At 40.5% G+C, this 19,052-nt stretch overlaps 2 protein-coding genes across 4 annotated transcripts in view; both read right to left on the reverse strand.

Moving 5' to 3' along the window:
- Positions 1-12,024, reverse strand: part of trrap (transformation/transcription domain-associated protein) — a 78,207-nt gene extending 66,183 nt beyond the window's left edge. For both annotated transcript variants that reach the window (XM_034558219.1, XM_034558221.1), the window contains exons 1-22: positions 11,963-12,024; positions 11,206-11,387; positions 10,290-10,339; positions 9,887-9,997; positions 9,478-9,582; positions 8,982-9,065; positions 8,704-8,760; positions 8,455-8,580; positions 7,813-7,890; positions 7,394-7,482; positions 6,700-6,796; positions 5,667-5,805; positions 4,950-5,028; positions 4,103-4,337; positions 3,644-3,983; positions 3,444-3,541; positions 3,097-3,291; positions 2,727-2,918; positions 2,476-2,641; positions 2,114-2,370; positions 1,294-1,494; positions 41-192 (exon numbers count right to left, since the gene is read on the reverse strand). In XM_034558219.1, coding sequence (XP_034414110.1) covers positions 41-192; positions 1,294-1,494; positions 2,114-2,370; positions 2,476-2,641; positions 2,727-2,918; positions 3,097-3,291; positions 3,444-3,541; positions 3,644-3,983; positions 4,103-4,337; positions 4,950-5,028; positions 5,667-5,805; positions 6,700-6,796; positions 7,394-7,482; positions 7,813-7,890; positions 8,455-8,580; positions 8,704-8,760; positions 8,982-9,065; positions 9,478-9,582; positions 9,887-9,997; positions 10,290-10,339; positions 11,206-11,326 — 2,972 coding nt within the window. In that variant the 5' untranslated portion in view covers positions 11,327-11,387; positions 11,963-12,024. The remainder of the gene's footprint in view (positions 1-40; positions 193-1,293; positions 1,495-2,113; positions 2,371-2,475; positions 2,642-2,726; positions 2,919-3,096; positions 3,292-3,443; positions 3,542-3,643; positions 3,984-4,102; positions 4,338-4,949; positions 5,029-5,666; positions 5,806-6,699; positions 6,797-7,393; positions 7,483-7,812; positions 7,891-8,454; positions 8,581-8,703; positions 8,761-8,981; positions 9,066-9,477; positions 9,583-9,886; positions 9,998-10,289; positions 10,340-11,205; positions 11,388-11,962) is intronic.
- A 1,558-nt stretch (positions 12,025-13,582) lies between these two features.
- Positions 13,583-19,052, reverse strand: polm (polymerase (DNA directed), mu). Of its 2 annotated transcripts, none has more exons than XM_034558688.1 (11): positions 18,755-19,052; positions 17,784-17,961; positions 17,350-17,445; positions 16,919-17,089; positions 16,752-16,823; positions 16,184-16,304; positions 15,978-16,110; positions 15,485-15,587; positions 14,643-14,873; positions 14,483-14,566; positions 13,583-14,331 (listed from the first exon to the last, which is right to left on the reverse strand). In XM_034558688.1, exons 1-11 carry the CDS (start codon positions 18,940-18,942, stop codon positions 14,245-14,247), a joined length of 1,464 nt encoding a protein of 487 aa, XP_034414579.1. In that variant the 5' UTR covers positions 18,943-19,052; the 3' UTR covers positions 13,583-14,244. The 2 variants fall into 2 exon arrangements, with proteins under 2 accessions (XP_034414579.1, XP_034414578.1); XM_034558687.1 differs by having other exon boundaries at positions 17,350-17,448.

Genomic DNA, 19,052 nt, shown 5'->3' on the forward strand with positions numbered 1-19,052 from the left:
CGTATATTAATACCACAATAACCACAGAATGTTCACTTACTTGGGATGAGACAGAAGCTGGTAGAGAGCGTGCTTGTTGTCATCCAGGCTGGTCATGGCCACCAGGAAACACTTAATGACCTCCCAGGCCTGCCGTCTGTAGTAGGGCTCTGTGTTGGCACTCTTCAGACAGTCGAGAGCCGTCTCTATCGCCTTCAAAAGGAACAAATACCAGATCATTCTTTAACTTTCAAATCTTCACCATAATACATTTTGAAATGCCAACATTCCATATTATTAAAATGGGAATTAAATTGCGATATAAGACTATAAATGTGATCAATTTGGAGGAAGTAACACAGGGCGCCATCTGGCAAAGCAAAGGTCATTATGATTTCTACATTATGGGCTGACAAGCCACAGCAGCCGGGCACTTAAAAATTGTGAAAATGAACTAATTAATGCCACTCAGAACAGAGGGGAGAAGAAGACGAGGACGCAAGAATGAAGGGAGGGATGAGAGCAAAGTCAGTGAATTAGGATATCAGGATATTAGATAGTCATTAGATATAAAATTGAAGAAAAAATTATTTTTTATGTAAACTTCTAAGAAAACAAAGCTTCCTACTCAAGCCTTTTGAGGACAGACTTCCTAGAAGTAAAAAGAAGAAATTCTGAAATATGCTACTCAAATCCCATCCCAGATTCAAGTTTTTCCAAATCGCTGTTATTTGAGCTCTCCGTTTCCATAACAGAACTTTAAACTCTCTCTCCCTCAATATGCCAACTATCCAGAAGGCTGCATCATGAGCCTGCTAGAGATTCATGCCTTCAGCCCGAGCATGTGGGTGTGCAGCATGTGAGAGAGTGTGGGAGTCTGTGTGTCCTGCCTAAACCCCTGATGATGGCAAACACACAGATGGATAGCCAGAAAGAAGGAGCAGCCATTAGTGAGAGTAAATAATGCCGTCATGGTGGCCCACACTAGATTGATGATTACTGACTGGAGATGAGGAGGAGAAACAGGAGATGAATTTAATTACCTGGAGGACACACACATCTCCTCACTCGCTCACACACACACACACACACACACACACACACACACACAACTCCCTGACAAGGATATATTGTTCTCAGTGAAGCAATAATGAGGAATGTCAAGCTCTTTTACGATTAATTCTCTCTCTCCAAAACTGAAATACAAAAAAGGTAAAAGGGAGGGAAAGGGTCTCCAGACGGATTTCAGGGAAAGTAAAATCATCCAAAAACATTCCTCCTCACTCTTAAGAAAGTGGAGCAGTGTGGTCTTACCTTCTCCATGGGTAGCTGTATGGACGCCTTGCAGTCAGTGAATTCGGCCTTGATGCTCGGCCCCTGGACCTCAGTCACCACATAATGCAGCCTCTGAGACTCCTTCAGCATCTTCCTGTTGCTGCCACCAAACTTTCCCAACACCCGGTACGCTACGTGAGAGATGCTCTCAGCTGGGTTACGGAGAGTGCGCCACAAGGCCTGCAACACAGGAAGAGAAGGGGAGCTATTATAAGCTCCAGTGGTTATAGGATATAAGGGAAGCAGGGCATTAAACAGTTAGGAGGGAAACTTTGCAGATTTTCAACTGACTCTGGGTGCTGGCATCGTGGAGGGAGTGGTCATAAAAAGCTGGTTGAAAATCTTAAAAGTTTCCCTTTAAAAGAGTTGATCACTGTCAAAAGTGTGATGACTGATTCAAATCTTTACTGCTAAACATTTACAAAAGGATGGGGAAACTAATACGTCGCTGTAAATTACAAGCTACCGAATGATGATAGTCATAAAAATCATATCCATGTATTACATTTGTTTTCTTTTACTAATGCTGAGCTAGTGCAATAAAAAAAACAAGGACTTGGCGGTGGACATGAATGACCCTACACGGTGCAGTAGTAATGTGGTGAAGAGGTGTGTGAGTATCCTGGTTTTGCAGATATTGCCATGTCCACTGTTGACCACTAGAGGGCAGATATGCTAATTGTTATTGAGAGAATGAGCCAATTAGTGGATACAAAGTCAGTTACTTTTAGATCTCAATTAGTCCTGCCAGGCAACTCAGTAAATACAGCATTGGGCATGATAATGAGAAAAAACCCACCTGCATGAGCTCGGCCCTAACAGGCTGAATGTGGTCATAGAGGAAGTCAGGCTGTAGGTTGTCCACACACAACTCCAGAGTGCGAAGGCCCTGGCTGACCAGAGTTTGAGAGCCATTGAGGGCAGACACCAGCGGATCCATTAGCATGGGCAAGTAGGGTAGCAAGGAGCTCAAACGCACCGGCACCGTCAAACACAACTCTACAAATAGATCCTTCATGTGCTGCTTGTGAAGGCCACTCTGCAGCATGTTGAGACCTTAGTATCAGAAGAACGTAGTAATGGAGGAGTTACGGGATACTTTTTTGCCCACTTGTCATATACACATTTTTAAATGTGGAAAAATGGTGTGTGAGGCTTTACCTTGAAGCAGATTCGGTAGAAGGGGCAGGAACTCCTGGTAGAGCAGGTCATGACTGCCTCCACCAATGGAACGGAAAAGTGCCCGGAGAAGCAGGAAGTAGTTGTAGGGTTCCTTAGCCGATTGGGCCAGCTCCATGGAGCTGTTCACAATCTTGTGGAGGTGTGGCTGAGAAACAGGGACAGTCATATTAGTTAAGAATGAGTCAAACAATAAAAACTAGCCTCACAAAAAAGACACGAGAGCATCTTACCTTGAGCATCTGTTCGTTTTCCGCAGCAAACAGTGACACTGAGCCAAACACCAGTTTGAAGAGCTTGAGGTAAAGGTTTGAGAGCTCAACATTGGAGCCCATCTCTGGTAGTCTCTCCAGTAGATACTCCACTAGGATGGTGGCAAATAGTGCAGACGTTGACAAGTTGGCCAGGAAAGAATTTGCCACAATCTGGGGAAAAGCAGAAAACAAGAAATGGAATTCTAGCTCGTAATGAATTAAGACTAAAGACCTTGTTATCTGAATTGTTATGTATTAACTTGTATAATTGTTAGAAAAAAACATATAACCCACGATACAAAACTAATTCTCACATGCGAGACATTTTAATATACGAGAGAACATGTACCTGCAGTGCGTAGTTCTTGGAGATCCTCTCCACCATGTATGGCACAGTTGTCTGAAAAATCTCCTTGAATGTGAGGGGGTTCATCATGGTGAAGACCCCGGCAAAGTGCTCCAGAACTTCTTTCTCCTCTTTCATGCGTACAGTCTGACAGTTGGCCACCCTGATGTACGTCTGCTGGTTATTGGCAACCTGAACCTGGTCAGAAGAGACATGAGCCGTTACATTGGGCCGTTGTTGGATTTAAATCATTATATTAAAACAGTCATGGCTTATTGACATTATTTGTTACGGATTTTTCATAGGGGCCTGCTTCATTTCATTGTATTGTATTCTTTTAATGGCCGTACCTGGTAGATGTCCAAGGCCTGCATGGCATATTTTACGAGCTTAATGTAGATTTGTGTCTCTTTTGGCTGAAGCTGCTTGTTCGGAATGAATTGAGCCTCTGGGAAAAATAAATAAAAATAAAAGGTTGTAAATTCATCAAACAATCATTGCGAGTTATATAATGATATGCTATGTTGAGCGTGGATCTGTGTCATCTCACCTCCCGGGGCCTTGCAAGACGTGATGCCCCAAGTGATCGTCTTCACGCCGCACACCAGAGTCTTGACTAAGCTGCGGCAGTCCGACACCTGAAAAGTCTGCTTGTCTTCCTTCTCATTCGCTCGGTCTAAGGACGTTGTTGTTGAGGGTGGAGCCGGCGCGGCAACGGGTGTGGGAGGAGCGGGAGGTTGAATGGCAGGGGTGGTGGATGGAGTGGGTGTGGCTGGTACCCCGGGTAACACCCCGGGTTCAACTACACCCATCTCTGACTGAGGCTTGCACTTTTTGAAGATGGAGACAAGCTGGTAACGTGCAATGGTGTGAAACTTCAGCACAAACACCTGATTTATAGGAAAAAGAGAATTAAGAAGAATTACTTAACATGGCTTCACTACACTATCAATGTGTGTGCAATATACATCAGTGTCTTTTCCATGGATCCAACACGTGTGCTGCCCACCTCCAGCATCCTCATTAGGATGTCCCGTCCATTGCCGTTCTCCTGTTCCGACTTTGAGCGAATGCAGTCTACCAGGTTGAGCAGCAGCTTGCAGGACATGGTCTGGATGTTACTGGGAAGTGACTCGTCATCAATGTTTTTGGCGAAGAGCTGCACAGCTAGGGACAGATCTGTCAGGGGCAAGTTCTGACGAACATGGTGCACCAGGTCTGCTAGTGTGCTGTAGGCCAAGGGTCTGGTAAGAAATTGAAACATGTAGTTTGGAGTCGAATTATACTCATATTTTATCACTTAATAGTAGTAAAAACCAAAAAGGCTGTGCTCCTTTAAACTGACAGTTTATAAAAAGGCAGGAAAAAGCATGTAATCAGGAGCAGTCAGCAAAAGTTTGACAGATATGGAAAGTAGCTTTGGGAGGCAAGTGAAACTACAAAGGAGAAGGAGGAGAAAGGGAGAGTGAGCGCGCTAATGAGCGACACTGATAGTCCTGTCAGGTCTCGGCCAACTGCCGTATTTGCTATGTAGTACTAATGTGAAATGACAGCTATTTTGTTGATGAAGGGAGCCAGTTTGGTATCTGAAGAGGGTCAACAAGGGGATGTGCTGGCTACCTGCCCTCTGGAGATGCGGGTGTACATGACAACTTGACAGTGTGATCCAGGCTGCAGTGTTGAAGTTAGCTTAGCTGTTGGAGAGTTCGGCAGCACCTAGGGCTGCCTGATTAACATACGAGGACCCTGAGGGTGCAGCTGGCTGAGCAATCAACCACAAGAGAGAGAGAGAGTGAGCGGGCTCTGACACCGGGGCGATCAAATGAACGTGAACACGCAGAAAGCAGAAAACTCACCTGAGAGTCTCCCGAGCGGTGTAACCAGAACCGATCAGGATGGATTCATCGAAAAGTTTATCCATGCACGGTATGAACTCTGAAACAGAAAATGTGTTTTCATGGCATGAATTAAAAAATGTTGGGTGTAAAAGGGAAAAGATTTATTAAAAGAATTACAAATAGGGGGAAAGCTGGAACACATGCAGCAATAAATTGTGTGGAAAAATATTTTTTTACAGGACAAATGAATAATAAACATATAGAGAATAGTTACAACATTTTATATATAAATATAATAAGTGTATCAATGCTCTTTTTCTCCGTTTTAGCAGAAAGAGAAACAGTCACTAAAACATCTAGTTATGGCTCGATAGTTTCCTCATTTTTCTTCAACCTCACCTTACAGAAATTGAGCTGTCTCACTTGTCACTGCTCAGACACTAAATTAAATGAGGTTTGACAGCTAATATATATTTTTATTTCAATGTGAAACGTTAAGTGTGACCTGGCAAGAATGTGGGCTGTAGCGTTTTGACCAGGAAGAAAAACATTAAACTAAAATTAATTTAAAGTTTCCCCAATAAGAAAAAAATGCAATGAAAAATAATCTGAACTACTATTAAAAAGAAAATTTAAAAATAACCCAGCCGTCTAATTTCTTGTTTCAGACCAGTTAATATGTACCTTGTGAGAGTGCGTGTGTGTGTGTGTGTGTGTGTGTGTGTGTGTACATACGGCTACGAAGGTCAGTTGTGAGGATGTGCTTGGCTGCAATGAGCAGTTCCTTGCGGAGGTGAGCCGTCTCAGAGGGGCAGTTGGTCAGCAGCTGCAGCATGCCCTTCACCATCTGCTGAGAATACTTCCCTACCAGGTCCTGATAGGTACACACACACACAACCTTAGACGAAAAGCACTATTCATTCTTTAAATTACTGTATACTGAGGCAAGCTATGTTCAGCAAAATAATGAATATACTAAGTCAATACCAATACAATTCAAATGTTTGAGCAAGCTTTCGATATTTTGGAAGTGTGATATCTCTTAATGTAATTTAGACAGACTCAGACACCAAATTAAAATGAGGTTCCACAGCCAGTTTGACAGCTAATATATATTTTCTGTCTCAAAGAAAATATATATATATATATATATATATATATATATATATATATATATATATATATATATATATATATATATATATTAGTATATATTATTTTAAAATATATAAATATAGTCTGTAGCAGCACAAAGAGCAGTTTACTAAATCCCTTAATATAATTATTCTAGGTGGGTTAAAAGTCCTTTTTATGTTATTATCAGCTTTTTTTATGTTTGTGCCAATTGTACGTTTTTACTTCCTGATGTCTGCAGTCAGTGCAGCAGGAGATACCTACAGAGGGAGTTATTTGTGCCATTCATTCTTGTTCAGTGTGAACAAATAAATATAAAGTAAAGTAAATATTAAAGTCTTTCATATCAGTGAGCACATTAAGTTACTTTGCTTTCTGCCAATCGCCTGATACATCCTTCAAAACATGTCTACTTCATATACTACGTCTACACCTTTATATTTTTATATAAATTAAAATGAATGTTAATTACATTTCAAATATCTAGGTATTTAATCTACACGTTGCAAAGTACTGGTGAGAGAAACCATGATGCAAGTAAAAGGGCTTAAACTATCAATGACAACTTTCTTTAATGTCTCAGTGAACCTTTTGATTGATGTATAAACTGATGCAACAGTCAAAACAGGGGTACCTGGTAGATTCGGATGATGTAAGCTAGAAATGACAGAGTCTTGATCTGTGCAGCAATGAAGTCTGCATACAGCTCCTTGTTATAAAGCTTGTGTTGCCTGCAAAGGAAACAGCATGATTTATATATAAAAGACATTTAGTCACATCAAAGACATTAATGATGTCGTATACCTGCAGTCGGTGGCAATTATAGAGGTTGAGAGAAATGTTGGGTTTGCATGTGGGACTTAATTCTACATGTGTGACTTGTTTGTTTGTGTCACAGATGTTACTGCACATAAGGAAGAGTCTCTCTTTACACCGGCCAGACACTGCAGAGGTACTTTCTCCAAATTAACTCGGCTCCATTTCCTTCCTGTTCCGAATGCTTAACACACGCCTCTTCCTACCAAGCCAATTTCTACCAAAATGGATATTAGCTTTAAATGTGTCAAGCAAAGTGTCAGGCAACAGCATCAACAATCCTAGTGCGAGACAGAAAGATGGGGAGGGGAAACAAATCCATTCACTTAAAACGCACCCAAACTAATGTTGATGGCTGTAAAGTTCAAATTAACTTTGTTAAAACGGACACATTCCAGTCCTATCTGACACAACAGGCCACTTCCATGAGCAAGCACGCACACACACACAAACACACACACACACACACACACACACACACACACACACACGCACGCACGCACGCATCTCACCTGGCCTGCGGAGACACCTGGAGCATGATGGTGTTCATGATGAGGGGAACAAACTCTGACACCACATTGTGAATGTTCAGCTTATATAGCTGAGGGGACAGAGCAAACAAAGAATATCTCATTATTATAGCTTCAGTGATACATTACCAAGATTTTTGGGTGGTAAATATGCTAAAACTTCCATGACTAATTATCTAAAAATGCAGATGAGCTAATTCAGTTAGTGGCGTCATTGTTTCTTTTATAAATGGCAACTTAATTGCTAACCCTAAAGAGGAAATAGTTGCTTACCCTATCATTTCTGATTTATTGACATTTCTGTTTCCTATACATGTACAATTGCAATATTTTAGGGCTAAAAGTTGATCTACACATTTCGCAAGTTTAACTTATTCGAGACAATGGATTGCGTCACTAACCTGATACATCAGCACCACTATGATAGGCAGCTCTGCAAGCACCTTGAGAGACAAGGAGCCCCGCGGGATGATGGTGTGCTAGAGGCAGAAACAAAGTGAGAAACACTATTAGGAGGACTGAGATAACTGGATGACAAATGTTGGACACTAGCTCCACCTTTCTACAGCCAAATAAAGTGATTCTGACAGATGTACCATGAAGCAAGAGGTAAACAAAATCATGTTTAGAGAAGTGGACTTCTGACCACAAGGTTGTTGATTTGAATCTTTGTAAGTACTTGTACATTTATCATTTGTAAATGTCACACTTTTACTTAGGAGGTTGTTATGTTTCAGTACACTCTTTGTGAAATGTAACAAAACTGGCAGTCAATAAAAGGGCAGCGTTCCTCAATGAGACAAATTCAGCACGGCATCATGTTAAACTGACACAAATGAGTGTGTTTGAAAATGAATGCCGAGAGAGAGCTTAAAATAAATGTTATGTATTTTCTATTAGAGGGCAGTTTGGTGGTTTCTCCTGTTAGTGTACCAACAAGGTGCACTACTACCATCCTGTGGTTACAGATAGTACTGTAAAAGTATGCAGTCTGGATTTAAAACAGGGCAGCTATGAACTCCTTCAAACTGTTGGTCGCTTACTGTTCGTGTTTCGCTGTCGTCCCTCTCAGGTGCCGTCTTGACCAACACTGACGTGATCATCCCGACCATTTCCGGGGAGGGAACCGTGTTCTCTGCTATCACCTGCGGGTTCTCAAAGTACCTGGCCTGGCGGTAGCAGAAGGAGACAGTGGTTAGAAGAAATATAGGAAACATAGATACGGAAGGAAGAAAGGCAAACCAAAAAGAACAAATGAGAGCAAAGCCACCTGCTATGAAGGTTGTACTTACAACAACTTTCGGAAGGTCTTTGTAAATCTGTTTCACAAAGTCCAGAAAGTGATGAATCTGAGAAGAGAAGATTATAGGAAACACGTTAAAGACTTCAAGAAAATGGTTTCTATTCTTTTTCATAAAGAATGACTTTCTGGCATCACAGGAATATTGACACATATACTTTTAAAATACAGGGATTTTACTAAGTTGATGTCAGCTCTATCTATATCACTTTACAACATTCTTTCACAACACTTTTCTTTTTATTCATGCAATAAGGCTGAGATTCTCACCTCCTGAGAAATTGGAGGCCGGAATTGTTTGTGCAGCTCAATAATGATGCGAAGGCATATCAGCACATTTTCCTCATTTTCAATCTGTGTAAGAAAAAAAAACAGAAGAAAAAAACTTAGATGTGAAATGGCCAAACAATAGCTCTTATATCTATGAAAAAGTGCAGATTTACATATTAAACATCTATGCTCGCTATCCACAGTGACAGCAACAATTTTCACGATTTTCAGAAGCCACAGCAACGAACCTCACCCGTTTTATTAATTCTTTGTAAAATGAATACTTACAAACAAAACAATTACCACATGTTGCAGCTTTTGGGAGGTGGGTAACATTAGTTTTCCAGCACTTTATGTGCATTTACTGAGCTCTGATAACCAATGAGCCGTTAGAAAGTAAAAGGCAATAAACTACAAGTGTAAAATGTTATATAGCAACTGAATGATAAAAAAAAAAAAGGTTAAATGTTCTTTTGTGAGAGAACATGACTCATACCTCCAAAAATCGGAACATCACGGACAGAACATTCTTGGTGTGTTGACGAAGGTGTTCATTTGTTGGGATGCGGTGGATGATTTCCAGCACCAGCTTCCTCAATTGCTAGAAAAAATATATAATATGTTAATGCAGGTATCAAACCATTTGATATGATCAAATGGATTGATTTAATCAAAAGTGGGTGTATGGGATTATAACAGTTTGAGGATGTGTGGCCATGTCTACAACAGCAGTCATGCTACTTAATGTAACACAACATTTGGATGCATTGCTTATAGACTAGTGTCTGTAACCAAATCAGTATTTCTGCTACACTGGATTTTTATCCATACAGTTTTTGAACATTGATGGATAGATTGAAATTGATGAGTGGAAAAAGCACAAACTTTAGTCTTAAACCACATACCTGTGTAGGTTTTTCTTGCAGGAATTGGACTTCTCCATCCTGAAGAAACGTGAGGAAGCGAGGGATGATATGTTCCAAGAAGGTGGAGTACTGAGGCGAAGATGTCACATTCTGAAATTAAATTCCAAGACATGTTATGTCATGTGGTAAGCAACTTGGTGTATCCTGCAGTCATGTTTCAGCGCAGAGACAATTTTCAGAAATGATTTGTATTCCTTGTATTATTTCACTCCATCAAAAACCTACTGAATTTTTCTCTGGGTGTTACGACTAAAAAAATATTTTGTAGAGAATTACACCTTTGCAGAATCTATAAAACTTCTTAAAATCCATCACAATCCATCATAAGAGAAAATGAAAATCCATCTACTCCAGACAATTCATCAGCATTCATCAAACTTACCTCAAAGTTCTCGCTGACCTCCTGCATCATCTTCAGCTTAGTTTCATCAGCTAGAAGTTGAAGGACAGAATGTCACCATTAAGCAAACTTCAAGATATAGTTCCACTTTAAATGGCTGCCTCCATGTGCTCAGCAGGGACTTTCAGATCTTATCAGTTTTACTTTCATCATCCAGGTTGATCAAAGGTACATCACAAATCACACTCATCATTCAAAGCACTCACACAGACAAGCACTCTCACAGACACACGTACCTTTGACTGGACTAAAGCATATCGCTCTCATCACATTGCCCATGCTTAGCACAAGTGCTATCTAAACCATCAATTATTTTGCTAACACTAAGCAGAAAAACGTATATGGTATGAATTTAATTAATATGTATGAGAAAGCTGTGCTTTGAATTTGCAACTTTAATTACTAAAATTCCAAACAATACATGTAATAAAACCATCTCTCGTTGTGGGAATAGCTACATGCATTCTTACATGAACTCTTCAAAGATATTTAATATCGAAATATTTAAAAAGTTGATTTAAAGTAATGGGATATGTTGCATTGACATTAATCAATACTTCATCTGATCATGATCTAGTCTAGAGAATTAAAACAGCAAAAAAAGTTAGCATAAAGGAAGGGAAATAGAACATGATGAAATAGCTCTTACTCTCTTGCAAAGTTGGGTTAAAAACATGTTGGGGTAGCAACAAACTCACAAGAAAGTGCATCCATTTACTGACATGTACAATAACCAATATTTAACAAAATGCAAGTAAATGTGCGCTTAATAGTCAAAATGTGATTAAACATATAAATATATTTGTTTTCCGAAACTCATTTTGAGGCTTTCTCTGCCATTGTCATACCTCTGGAATAACTCATGTGTTGTAAAACACTTCGAGGTCTATGAACTTACGCGTGTTGGCGTCTGTGAGCGCTGCCACAAACTGCAGGTACTTCTTCATAAGTGTAGTCTGGTCGACCACAGTGGGGCTGGGCGCAGGCACAAAGGCCATGGTGGCAGATGGGACCGACATGACTGCTGTGGGGAACGGGTAGACAGCAGTCTGCACAGATCTCAGTGTGCTGTCATGTACACTGCAAACATGCGGGAAACAAAAGATCCGTTGTCATAAATATAAATGAAGAAATTAACGTAATATGTGCATAAAATAGAGGCAAAAATCAGCATTGTTACGGAAAAATTAGGAGTTTGACATGCAAACCCGTAACAGATCTACAAACATGCCTCTTGCTGGGCGTACATTGATGACGTCATAACAAGGATCAGCTAGCACATTTTTTGTATCTTGCGATAATATTTGTGAATTAAAAACGGGCTTTCAGACGTCAAAGCGGGAACCATTATATCGTGAAGAGGCGTTGCACGGTCATGCATCCACTCAACGCTGCCACAAAAGGCACGTTTTACAGTAATTTGCAGAACACTGTAGCAACCGTTAGCTAATAAGCTAGCTTTCCCAAAAGAAAGAAAGCGCTCGCGAATCCCCGAACATTACACGCAAACTTGAAGAGAAAATAAACACAGGCCACAGGGAGAAAGCACTCTCTCAGAAAAAAACTGTTTAAAAGGTATTCGTGTGTAGGAGGATGTGAAAAGCACCTACTATTTTGCGAAAGTTTATTAGAAAAAGCTAACCATTCGGACTTACCTTGCGCCGCAGAGAGGAAACTGCCGATTCGCTCCGTATCCGGCGCTCTCGCGCTGCTGCTCAGGGCTTGCAACCAGCTAAAATGTGTGATATCCCTCCGCGTATTGGGTAACATATTCTTCCTATGAATCTATGAATACAGTGTAATAATGTTTTATTGACAAAGCTATATGCGGAGGAGTGATACAATATATTTTCATTATTGTAAAATTATTATTCTAACAAATGATTTGCCCAAACGTGTTATTCTAGTACCAGCGGAACGATACACAGTGAAACCTGTGGATATAAGACCATCGTTTTCGATGGTCTTCTGGCTCCCAGGATTGTTAGCAAAGAAAGTAACTTTGCGGGTAACTGCGCTTGAACGCATCCCCGTACAAAACCCTCTAGGATAAGTGTACTGTATCTTGCCAGCGTGTATGCACGTCAACTCATGCAGTTTTGAGTAGAATTTAAATGTATTGCCTAAATATATTTGCTAATTTAGCAGTTTAGGCAAGTGATTTAAATAGGCAACTTTGCTTTGCCAACTTGGTTATTATGTTGGTTTGGTTCATGGGTACAGGTTAAAATGAATTAATTCATGATTTGTTAATTATACATTTACTAGCCTTCTGATTTATCGATCAGTTAAAGATTAATAATGCCAGTTTGCCAGATTGTGAAAACTCCCGTTTGTTGTTGTTTCTCCTACTCTTAATGAAGGTCAAAGGGTCTAATAAATAATTAAAAAACGAATTAATTCTGCAATTTTTAAGTAATTAATGTGTGTGTGTCATCATTATATAATTTAATATTCAACTGGACAAATTACATGTCACATTTCCTTAATAAATCTAAAGGATCTTAATAAAAATCTCTCTCTCTCTCTCTCTCTCTCTCTCTCTCTCTCTCTCTCTCTCTCTCTCTCTCTCTCTCTCTCTCTCTCTCTCTCTCTCTCTCTCTCTCTCTCTCTCTCTCTCTCTCTCTCTCTCTCTCTCTCTCTCTCTCTCTCTCTCTCTCTCTCTCTCTCTCTCTCTCTCTCTCACACACTCACACACTCACACACTCACACACTCACACACTCACACACACACACACACACACACACACACACACACACACACACACACACACACACACACACACACACACACACACACACACACACACACACACACACACACACACACACACACACACACACACACACACACACACACACACACACTGGTGAAGAAGTATAAAGTAGCTCAAACTTCAGACGACATTTTGGATAAATGCACAACTCACCAACATATATGAAACGGTAAATATATATTTGATATCTTTAATTGCAAAGTATAATGTACAGGCGCTTGTGTTATTGACATAGCGGCGAGATCATGTATATCTATATCTATAGATATATTTATTTATTAATTGTAGATGTATACAAATACATCTATTTATACAGTATATACACACACACACACACACACACACACACATATATCCAAATACATAATATCTCTCTCTCTCTCTCTATATATATATATATATATATATATATATATATATATTTAATATATATACTGTATATGTTTCAAAACACATACATAAAACAACAAACAGATACAAACATAAAAGACCTGAAAAAACAGGTGAAGTAAAACTGATAAAAACTAGACAAACTACATTTTGAGGAGTGATTTAAAAGAAGGAACTGTGTTTGTTCACCTAAGTTCCTTTTAGACTCGTTTCAGCCAAGTGTGCCTAATAAACTGTCAACTACACCATTAAGTCCAGTTTGCTCATATGTCTTTATGTTTACGACTATTCCATCTATGAGAAAATGACTCTACTTCTCTCTTGATTTATTCCCTCAGTAAACATGAGTTTATTGTCTCAATCTTTAGTTTTGAGTCTTCTTCAATACAGCATGATGTTTATTTAGTAAATTATGGTCCATTTAGACTCAAACAGACCGTAAAGCAGGGTATGATTTAGTGCGGGGCTACACGGTGATTGACAGGACGACACCAGAGACGTATAGGGTGTCTCTATGTCGCTTCTACGTACACTTCTTATCTATAGTCTGTCATAATAACTGGTCGTTTTGGGGTTGAAGTATTCCTTTAACTTGACATTGTTGCAACGAAAGATTAAATAATTGCAGATAACTCAAGCGGTTTAAAATGTGTTTCATTTAGTTATAAAATATTTAAACTCGTGGATGTGTTGCTTATCTGGTACGTTAACCTTCCTGTCTGCAGGTTTTAACCCTCAGGCAGTACCTGTAGGCTCCTCATCAGGTGCGTTCAGGCGTTTCTCTCTGACGGAGGAATATATTCCAGACCGAGATGAGCAAAGATCTCCTCCTCTGACGAAGCTCTCAGATATCTTCTCTGTAATGAAAAAAGACAAACTATAAACTGTGCAAGAAAACAGACGGATAACATGAGATAATACTTAGTTATGTAATAAAAGATGATGACATACTTAGTTATGTTTAATAAAGATGGTTTATTACTTAGTTAGGTTTAATAAAATGCTCACCTGGGTGTTGTCGTACAGGGCGTGGCTGCTCAGAGACATGGCCTTCTTGTGGCCCGCCCAGCGTCGCAGCTCTCTCTCAAACAACTGCAGGGAACATGAGTCAGTGGAAGCATCCTTCACCGTAGGACACCTTTATAACAGCACATTGATGAAAGGTCACCTTGGATCCGGTCCAGCCCAGTAGAGCGAAAGCAAACTGGCTGATGGGAGAAACCACCAGGTCCACTCTCACGGCTCTCCACGGTTTCAGTCCTTCACCGTTGACCTCCTCGGTCAGCTTGAAGATGGAGAAACACCTCTCAAAGCGGTCCATGTTGGAGGAGGGTCGAGCGGGTCCGTCCTCGCCCTCCAGGTAAGAGTTCTTCGTAGTTTTCTGGTACAAGAGGAAACCCTGGAGAGACCAGGTGGTTTAACCCTCTCAGCCCCAAAACACAAAGCAAGGTTTCTCCAAACAAACTGCCTCGAAGCACAGCCAGAATCTTTAAAACCCGACATTATGGTCAGATTTACATCTTTCCAAAGGTTCTTGAACACATCATGCGTGTCTAACGCTTCCATCAGAAAAAGAAGAAAAAAAATAATTGTGATATTTTATAAAAAATATTTTCTTCTACTAGTCTCATTTATAATATGGCACCAAATAAACCATTTGCAAACGGTTTATTTCGTGCCATATATAATATATAAGTAGTTTAATATATGAGGCAAAACTAAATTCCAACATTGATAACTCTTGTCGACACTTGTAAAAATGTTGGATATATAGATTCCATTGTTTTCCAATATTTGTAAAATAAATTATTAAAGAAATGTACCCCGTATGTTCTTTTCTTTTTATGATTTATGTCATAATAACAGAATTATTCTGCACTAAAGACGTGTTCTAGTTATCTCTACTTTTATGTTGAAGTAACAATCAAAGTCACAGAGAGTAAAATGTGTCCCTTATCGTCTTCAGGGGAAACAAGTAGACACCAAAACAACCAGCGACTCAGAATTTACCTGAGATTCCAACCAGGAGACGACTTTCGGCATCAGCCCCACTTCTCTGCCCTCCTCCGGGTGTGTTATCAGGAAGTCCACGTCGTGGCCCGTCAGCTTCCCTCTGGAGAGACGTTGAATAAACTGCTGGAAGCCGTTCTTTTAAAAAAAATTTTTAAAAGTCTACTAAAATGTCACCGAAGATCGTGACTCGTCTAAAGAATCTGATGAGGATGAAAGTTTAAGGTCTGCTCTAAATGTTCTGTACGTCCCGGCTGTATATAGAAATGTAATTAATGAAGGAAAACTGTCCCCAGATGAGCGGCACTGTATGCAGTCATTTTCTATTATTATTATTATTATTATTATTATTATTATATTAATGTAAAAACGTCAAAACACATTTAATAACCAATGTCAAGAGAAGATTTTTTTGTACTTTTGTAAATTAAATTCAAGACTTGAAAACATTCTTAGGCTTTAAAAAAATAATAAAAAAAATAAGGAACACTACCTCCTGAATCCTCCAATCAGAGTCATCCGAGCCCCCGGCAACACGGACGCGACAGCCTCCTCCACGACAGCGGCGACAGCGTCGGCCTCCGATCTCGTGACATGCTGGTTGAGGTCTTCGTAGTGCTGCAGACCTGCGGGAGGGCAAAGCGTTCCCTTCAGAGGGGGACGAGGGGAACGACAGAGCGATCGCAGACGAACACTCACCCGCTTGTTGAGCCCGATTGAGCGTTCGTCCCGAATCCTGTAACTGCTGAAGGCCACGAATCCCCTCTTGGATCCACCGCTCTGCTGTTTTCACTCCAACGCCAAAAATACCTGTTAGAACCTGAAAAAAGTAGGAAAAAAAAGAACAATTCAAAGAGTTGCATTGAACCGCTGATCCAGGAGACCAGCTGCCTCTGTTTTCTGAGAGATGAAGTAACATAGATTATTTTAGGTGTCTTAAAATACATCCACAGCTGTACTTTGCTTTGCTCCCTGTCTGTGTCTCCAAACTCTGTCTATTGTAGTAATACACTGACTACGAAGAAGTATTTCTAAACATCACAACTGTCTTTCAAATGCCACCAAACTGAACAAAACAAAAAGGAAAACATATATTCTGTTTTTAGAATAAAAACCAGGCTGATCCCATCCAGTGCCACTAGGTAGAGCTCAGGAAAATAACAAGACACACAGGCGTCAGAAACTCACATATTTTGGGGCAATGGCACTAAAGAAAGTGTGATGGATGTTTGGTTCAAATTCTGAAAAAAGCAAACGTCTGACAAACCTTCAGCACTTTAAAGCGCTCCGACTGCTTCGTGTCTTCGACCTCACACGACGCTCCGTTCTCCAGAATGTCCTACGAGAGAAGAGAATGAAATGAATCACTGGATCTCCTTTGATCTTCAATGAAGTCGACGTTTAACAACAAAATAAATTAATCTTCATGCTGACTTTGACGACTCTTAGCGAATGTCCGCCGAGACACGGGAGCCCCACGAGCTGCGTCACGGCCGTCACCGGTTCGGGGAGACCCTTCAGCACGCCGGCGGCCCGCCGGAACGCGACGCCTCGTCCGTCCTCGCCGCTGAGCTCAGCGTTTTCAGCCAGCAGCGACAGCGCGTCCTGAGACCAGAAAACATGACGTGTTGTTGTTATATTTTTAGCTAACGTCAGTATTTATATACATACATACATATATATATATATATATATATATATACACATATATATATATATACACATACATACATACATACTTTATCATTATATATATACACCATATAAATATATACATACATACCATATAAATACATACGTATGTGTATATATAAATATGAAAGTATGTGTGTGTATATATATATATATATGAGGAGGGGACGTACGGTGAGGATGGCGTTGTGGTTGTCCAGAGTGGTCCGTCTCTGACAGGCGTAGCTCGGTGCAGAAAACACCACAACCTCCACTTCTCTAATCTGCTGCTGCTGAGTGAGGCATTAAAATGAACAGTTTGGCCCCCAAAAAACAATTTAAACTGTTCTGAGCATCGTTAACGCTCCATGGTCCCAGAAAAAGATAGAATTACAGCATGTCAGTGCAAACAAACTTTGATGGGACAGAAACATTTTGACGTTCAGCGTTTTGGCCGTCACCATCTTGGTTTTGGTGTTGTTCATTTGACATATAAAATGCTGTTAGAGATACTAAAGATTTCACACAAATAATTAAACTAAATTACGTATTAATTGCTAAATAACATCAGTGAGTGAAATGTGAAATATATATACGTTTGATAAGTATGAGTAAAAGTGAGACACACCTGTAGTTGGTGTCGGTCCAGTATTTCGACAGGACGTCCCGCCCGCATGCTCTCTGTGAACCAGCTGACGTCCAGCAGGTGAGCGGTCGCTCGGCCTCGACCTCTGACCTGAGACTCCAGCCACGCTATGACCTCGTCACCAGAGTTGTTCTCACAAATCACATGTGTGATTCCCTCACTGTAAAAAAAGGACAACATCTCTTGCTCGTGACACAATGAAGTTGAAGTGAATGAGCTGCGTGGACGGGACAGTTGATGGTTACAACATATGTTTACACACATTGAACTCTGCCACCACTGTCCCATAACAAATACACACAAACATGGCCTCTACAGTTTCACGATTCCCTAAAACCACCTTTTTTCTTGATTGACCCTCCCAACCCAAATGTTTTGCAGATACAGGATGGCACCGCAGATGGTTGCCTCGGTGTGTTGGTGCTCATGGTTTTTTTGCTCACCCTGGACACACACTGTTTGAGTCCCTTCCCTCTGGCAGGAGGCTGCGGTCCATCAGGACCAAGTCCTCACGCCACACTAACAGTTTCTTCCCGTCGGCAGTCGGGCTCAAGAACAACGCGCGGGACTTAAATACACGGAACTCTTCACTTTAAATACACTTGTCACTTTAAACTTACTTACACTGGTTAAAGTACTGAAACCTGCCTGTCTGTGCACTGTATCTTATATTTATATTCTTAATTCTCACACTGTGTTGATTGTTGTTAATGTTATTGTCTATTGTTGCACCACCCGACATGACACATTCCTTGTATGTGAAAACAGATTTGGCACTAAAAGGTTTCAGAACCTTTGATACCGCTTATGAGGGAATTCTTGGTTTGGGTCAATATTTAGCATAACGATACTGTGAAGGCATTAAATATGAACAGTATGTAAGAGTTAAGTACAGAACTTGAGTACATGTACTGATTATAAACTTCATTTATCTGCATAGCATTAAATCTTACCTGAACAACTCTTCCACCTGGAATCCTTTCTTTCGACCGAGCTGAGAGAGAAAAGCTCTTCGACTGGCTCCCATCTTCCTCTCCAACAGAAACAAAACCACCTGAGGGAACTTGTTTGGTGAAGTTTCCTCACTCCCAGTGTTCCCAGCACCGGTGGGCACGACCTTTCTTCTCTTTAATGGGATCATGGTTCCCTCATAAAACGTGACGGACTTAATTCTCTGATGCAGGTTCGCGGAAAAGAGAGCCACAGAAAAAGAAACTGCAGACTTTTGTGCAATATGCAACCGGAAGCGCA

This window comes from Cyclopterus lumpus, chromosome 19, assembly GCF_009769545.1.
Source record: "Cyclopterus lumpus isolate fCycLum1 chromosome 19, fCycLum1.pri, whole genome shotgun sequence".
In the NCBI taxonomy this organism is placed as follows: domain Eukaryota; kingdom Metazoa; phylum Chordata; class Actinopteri; order Perciformes; family Cyclopteridae; genus Cyclopterus; species Cyclopterus lumpus.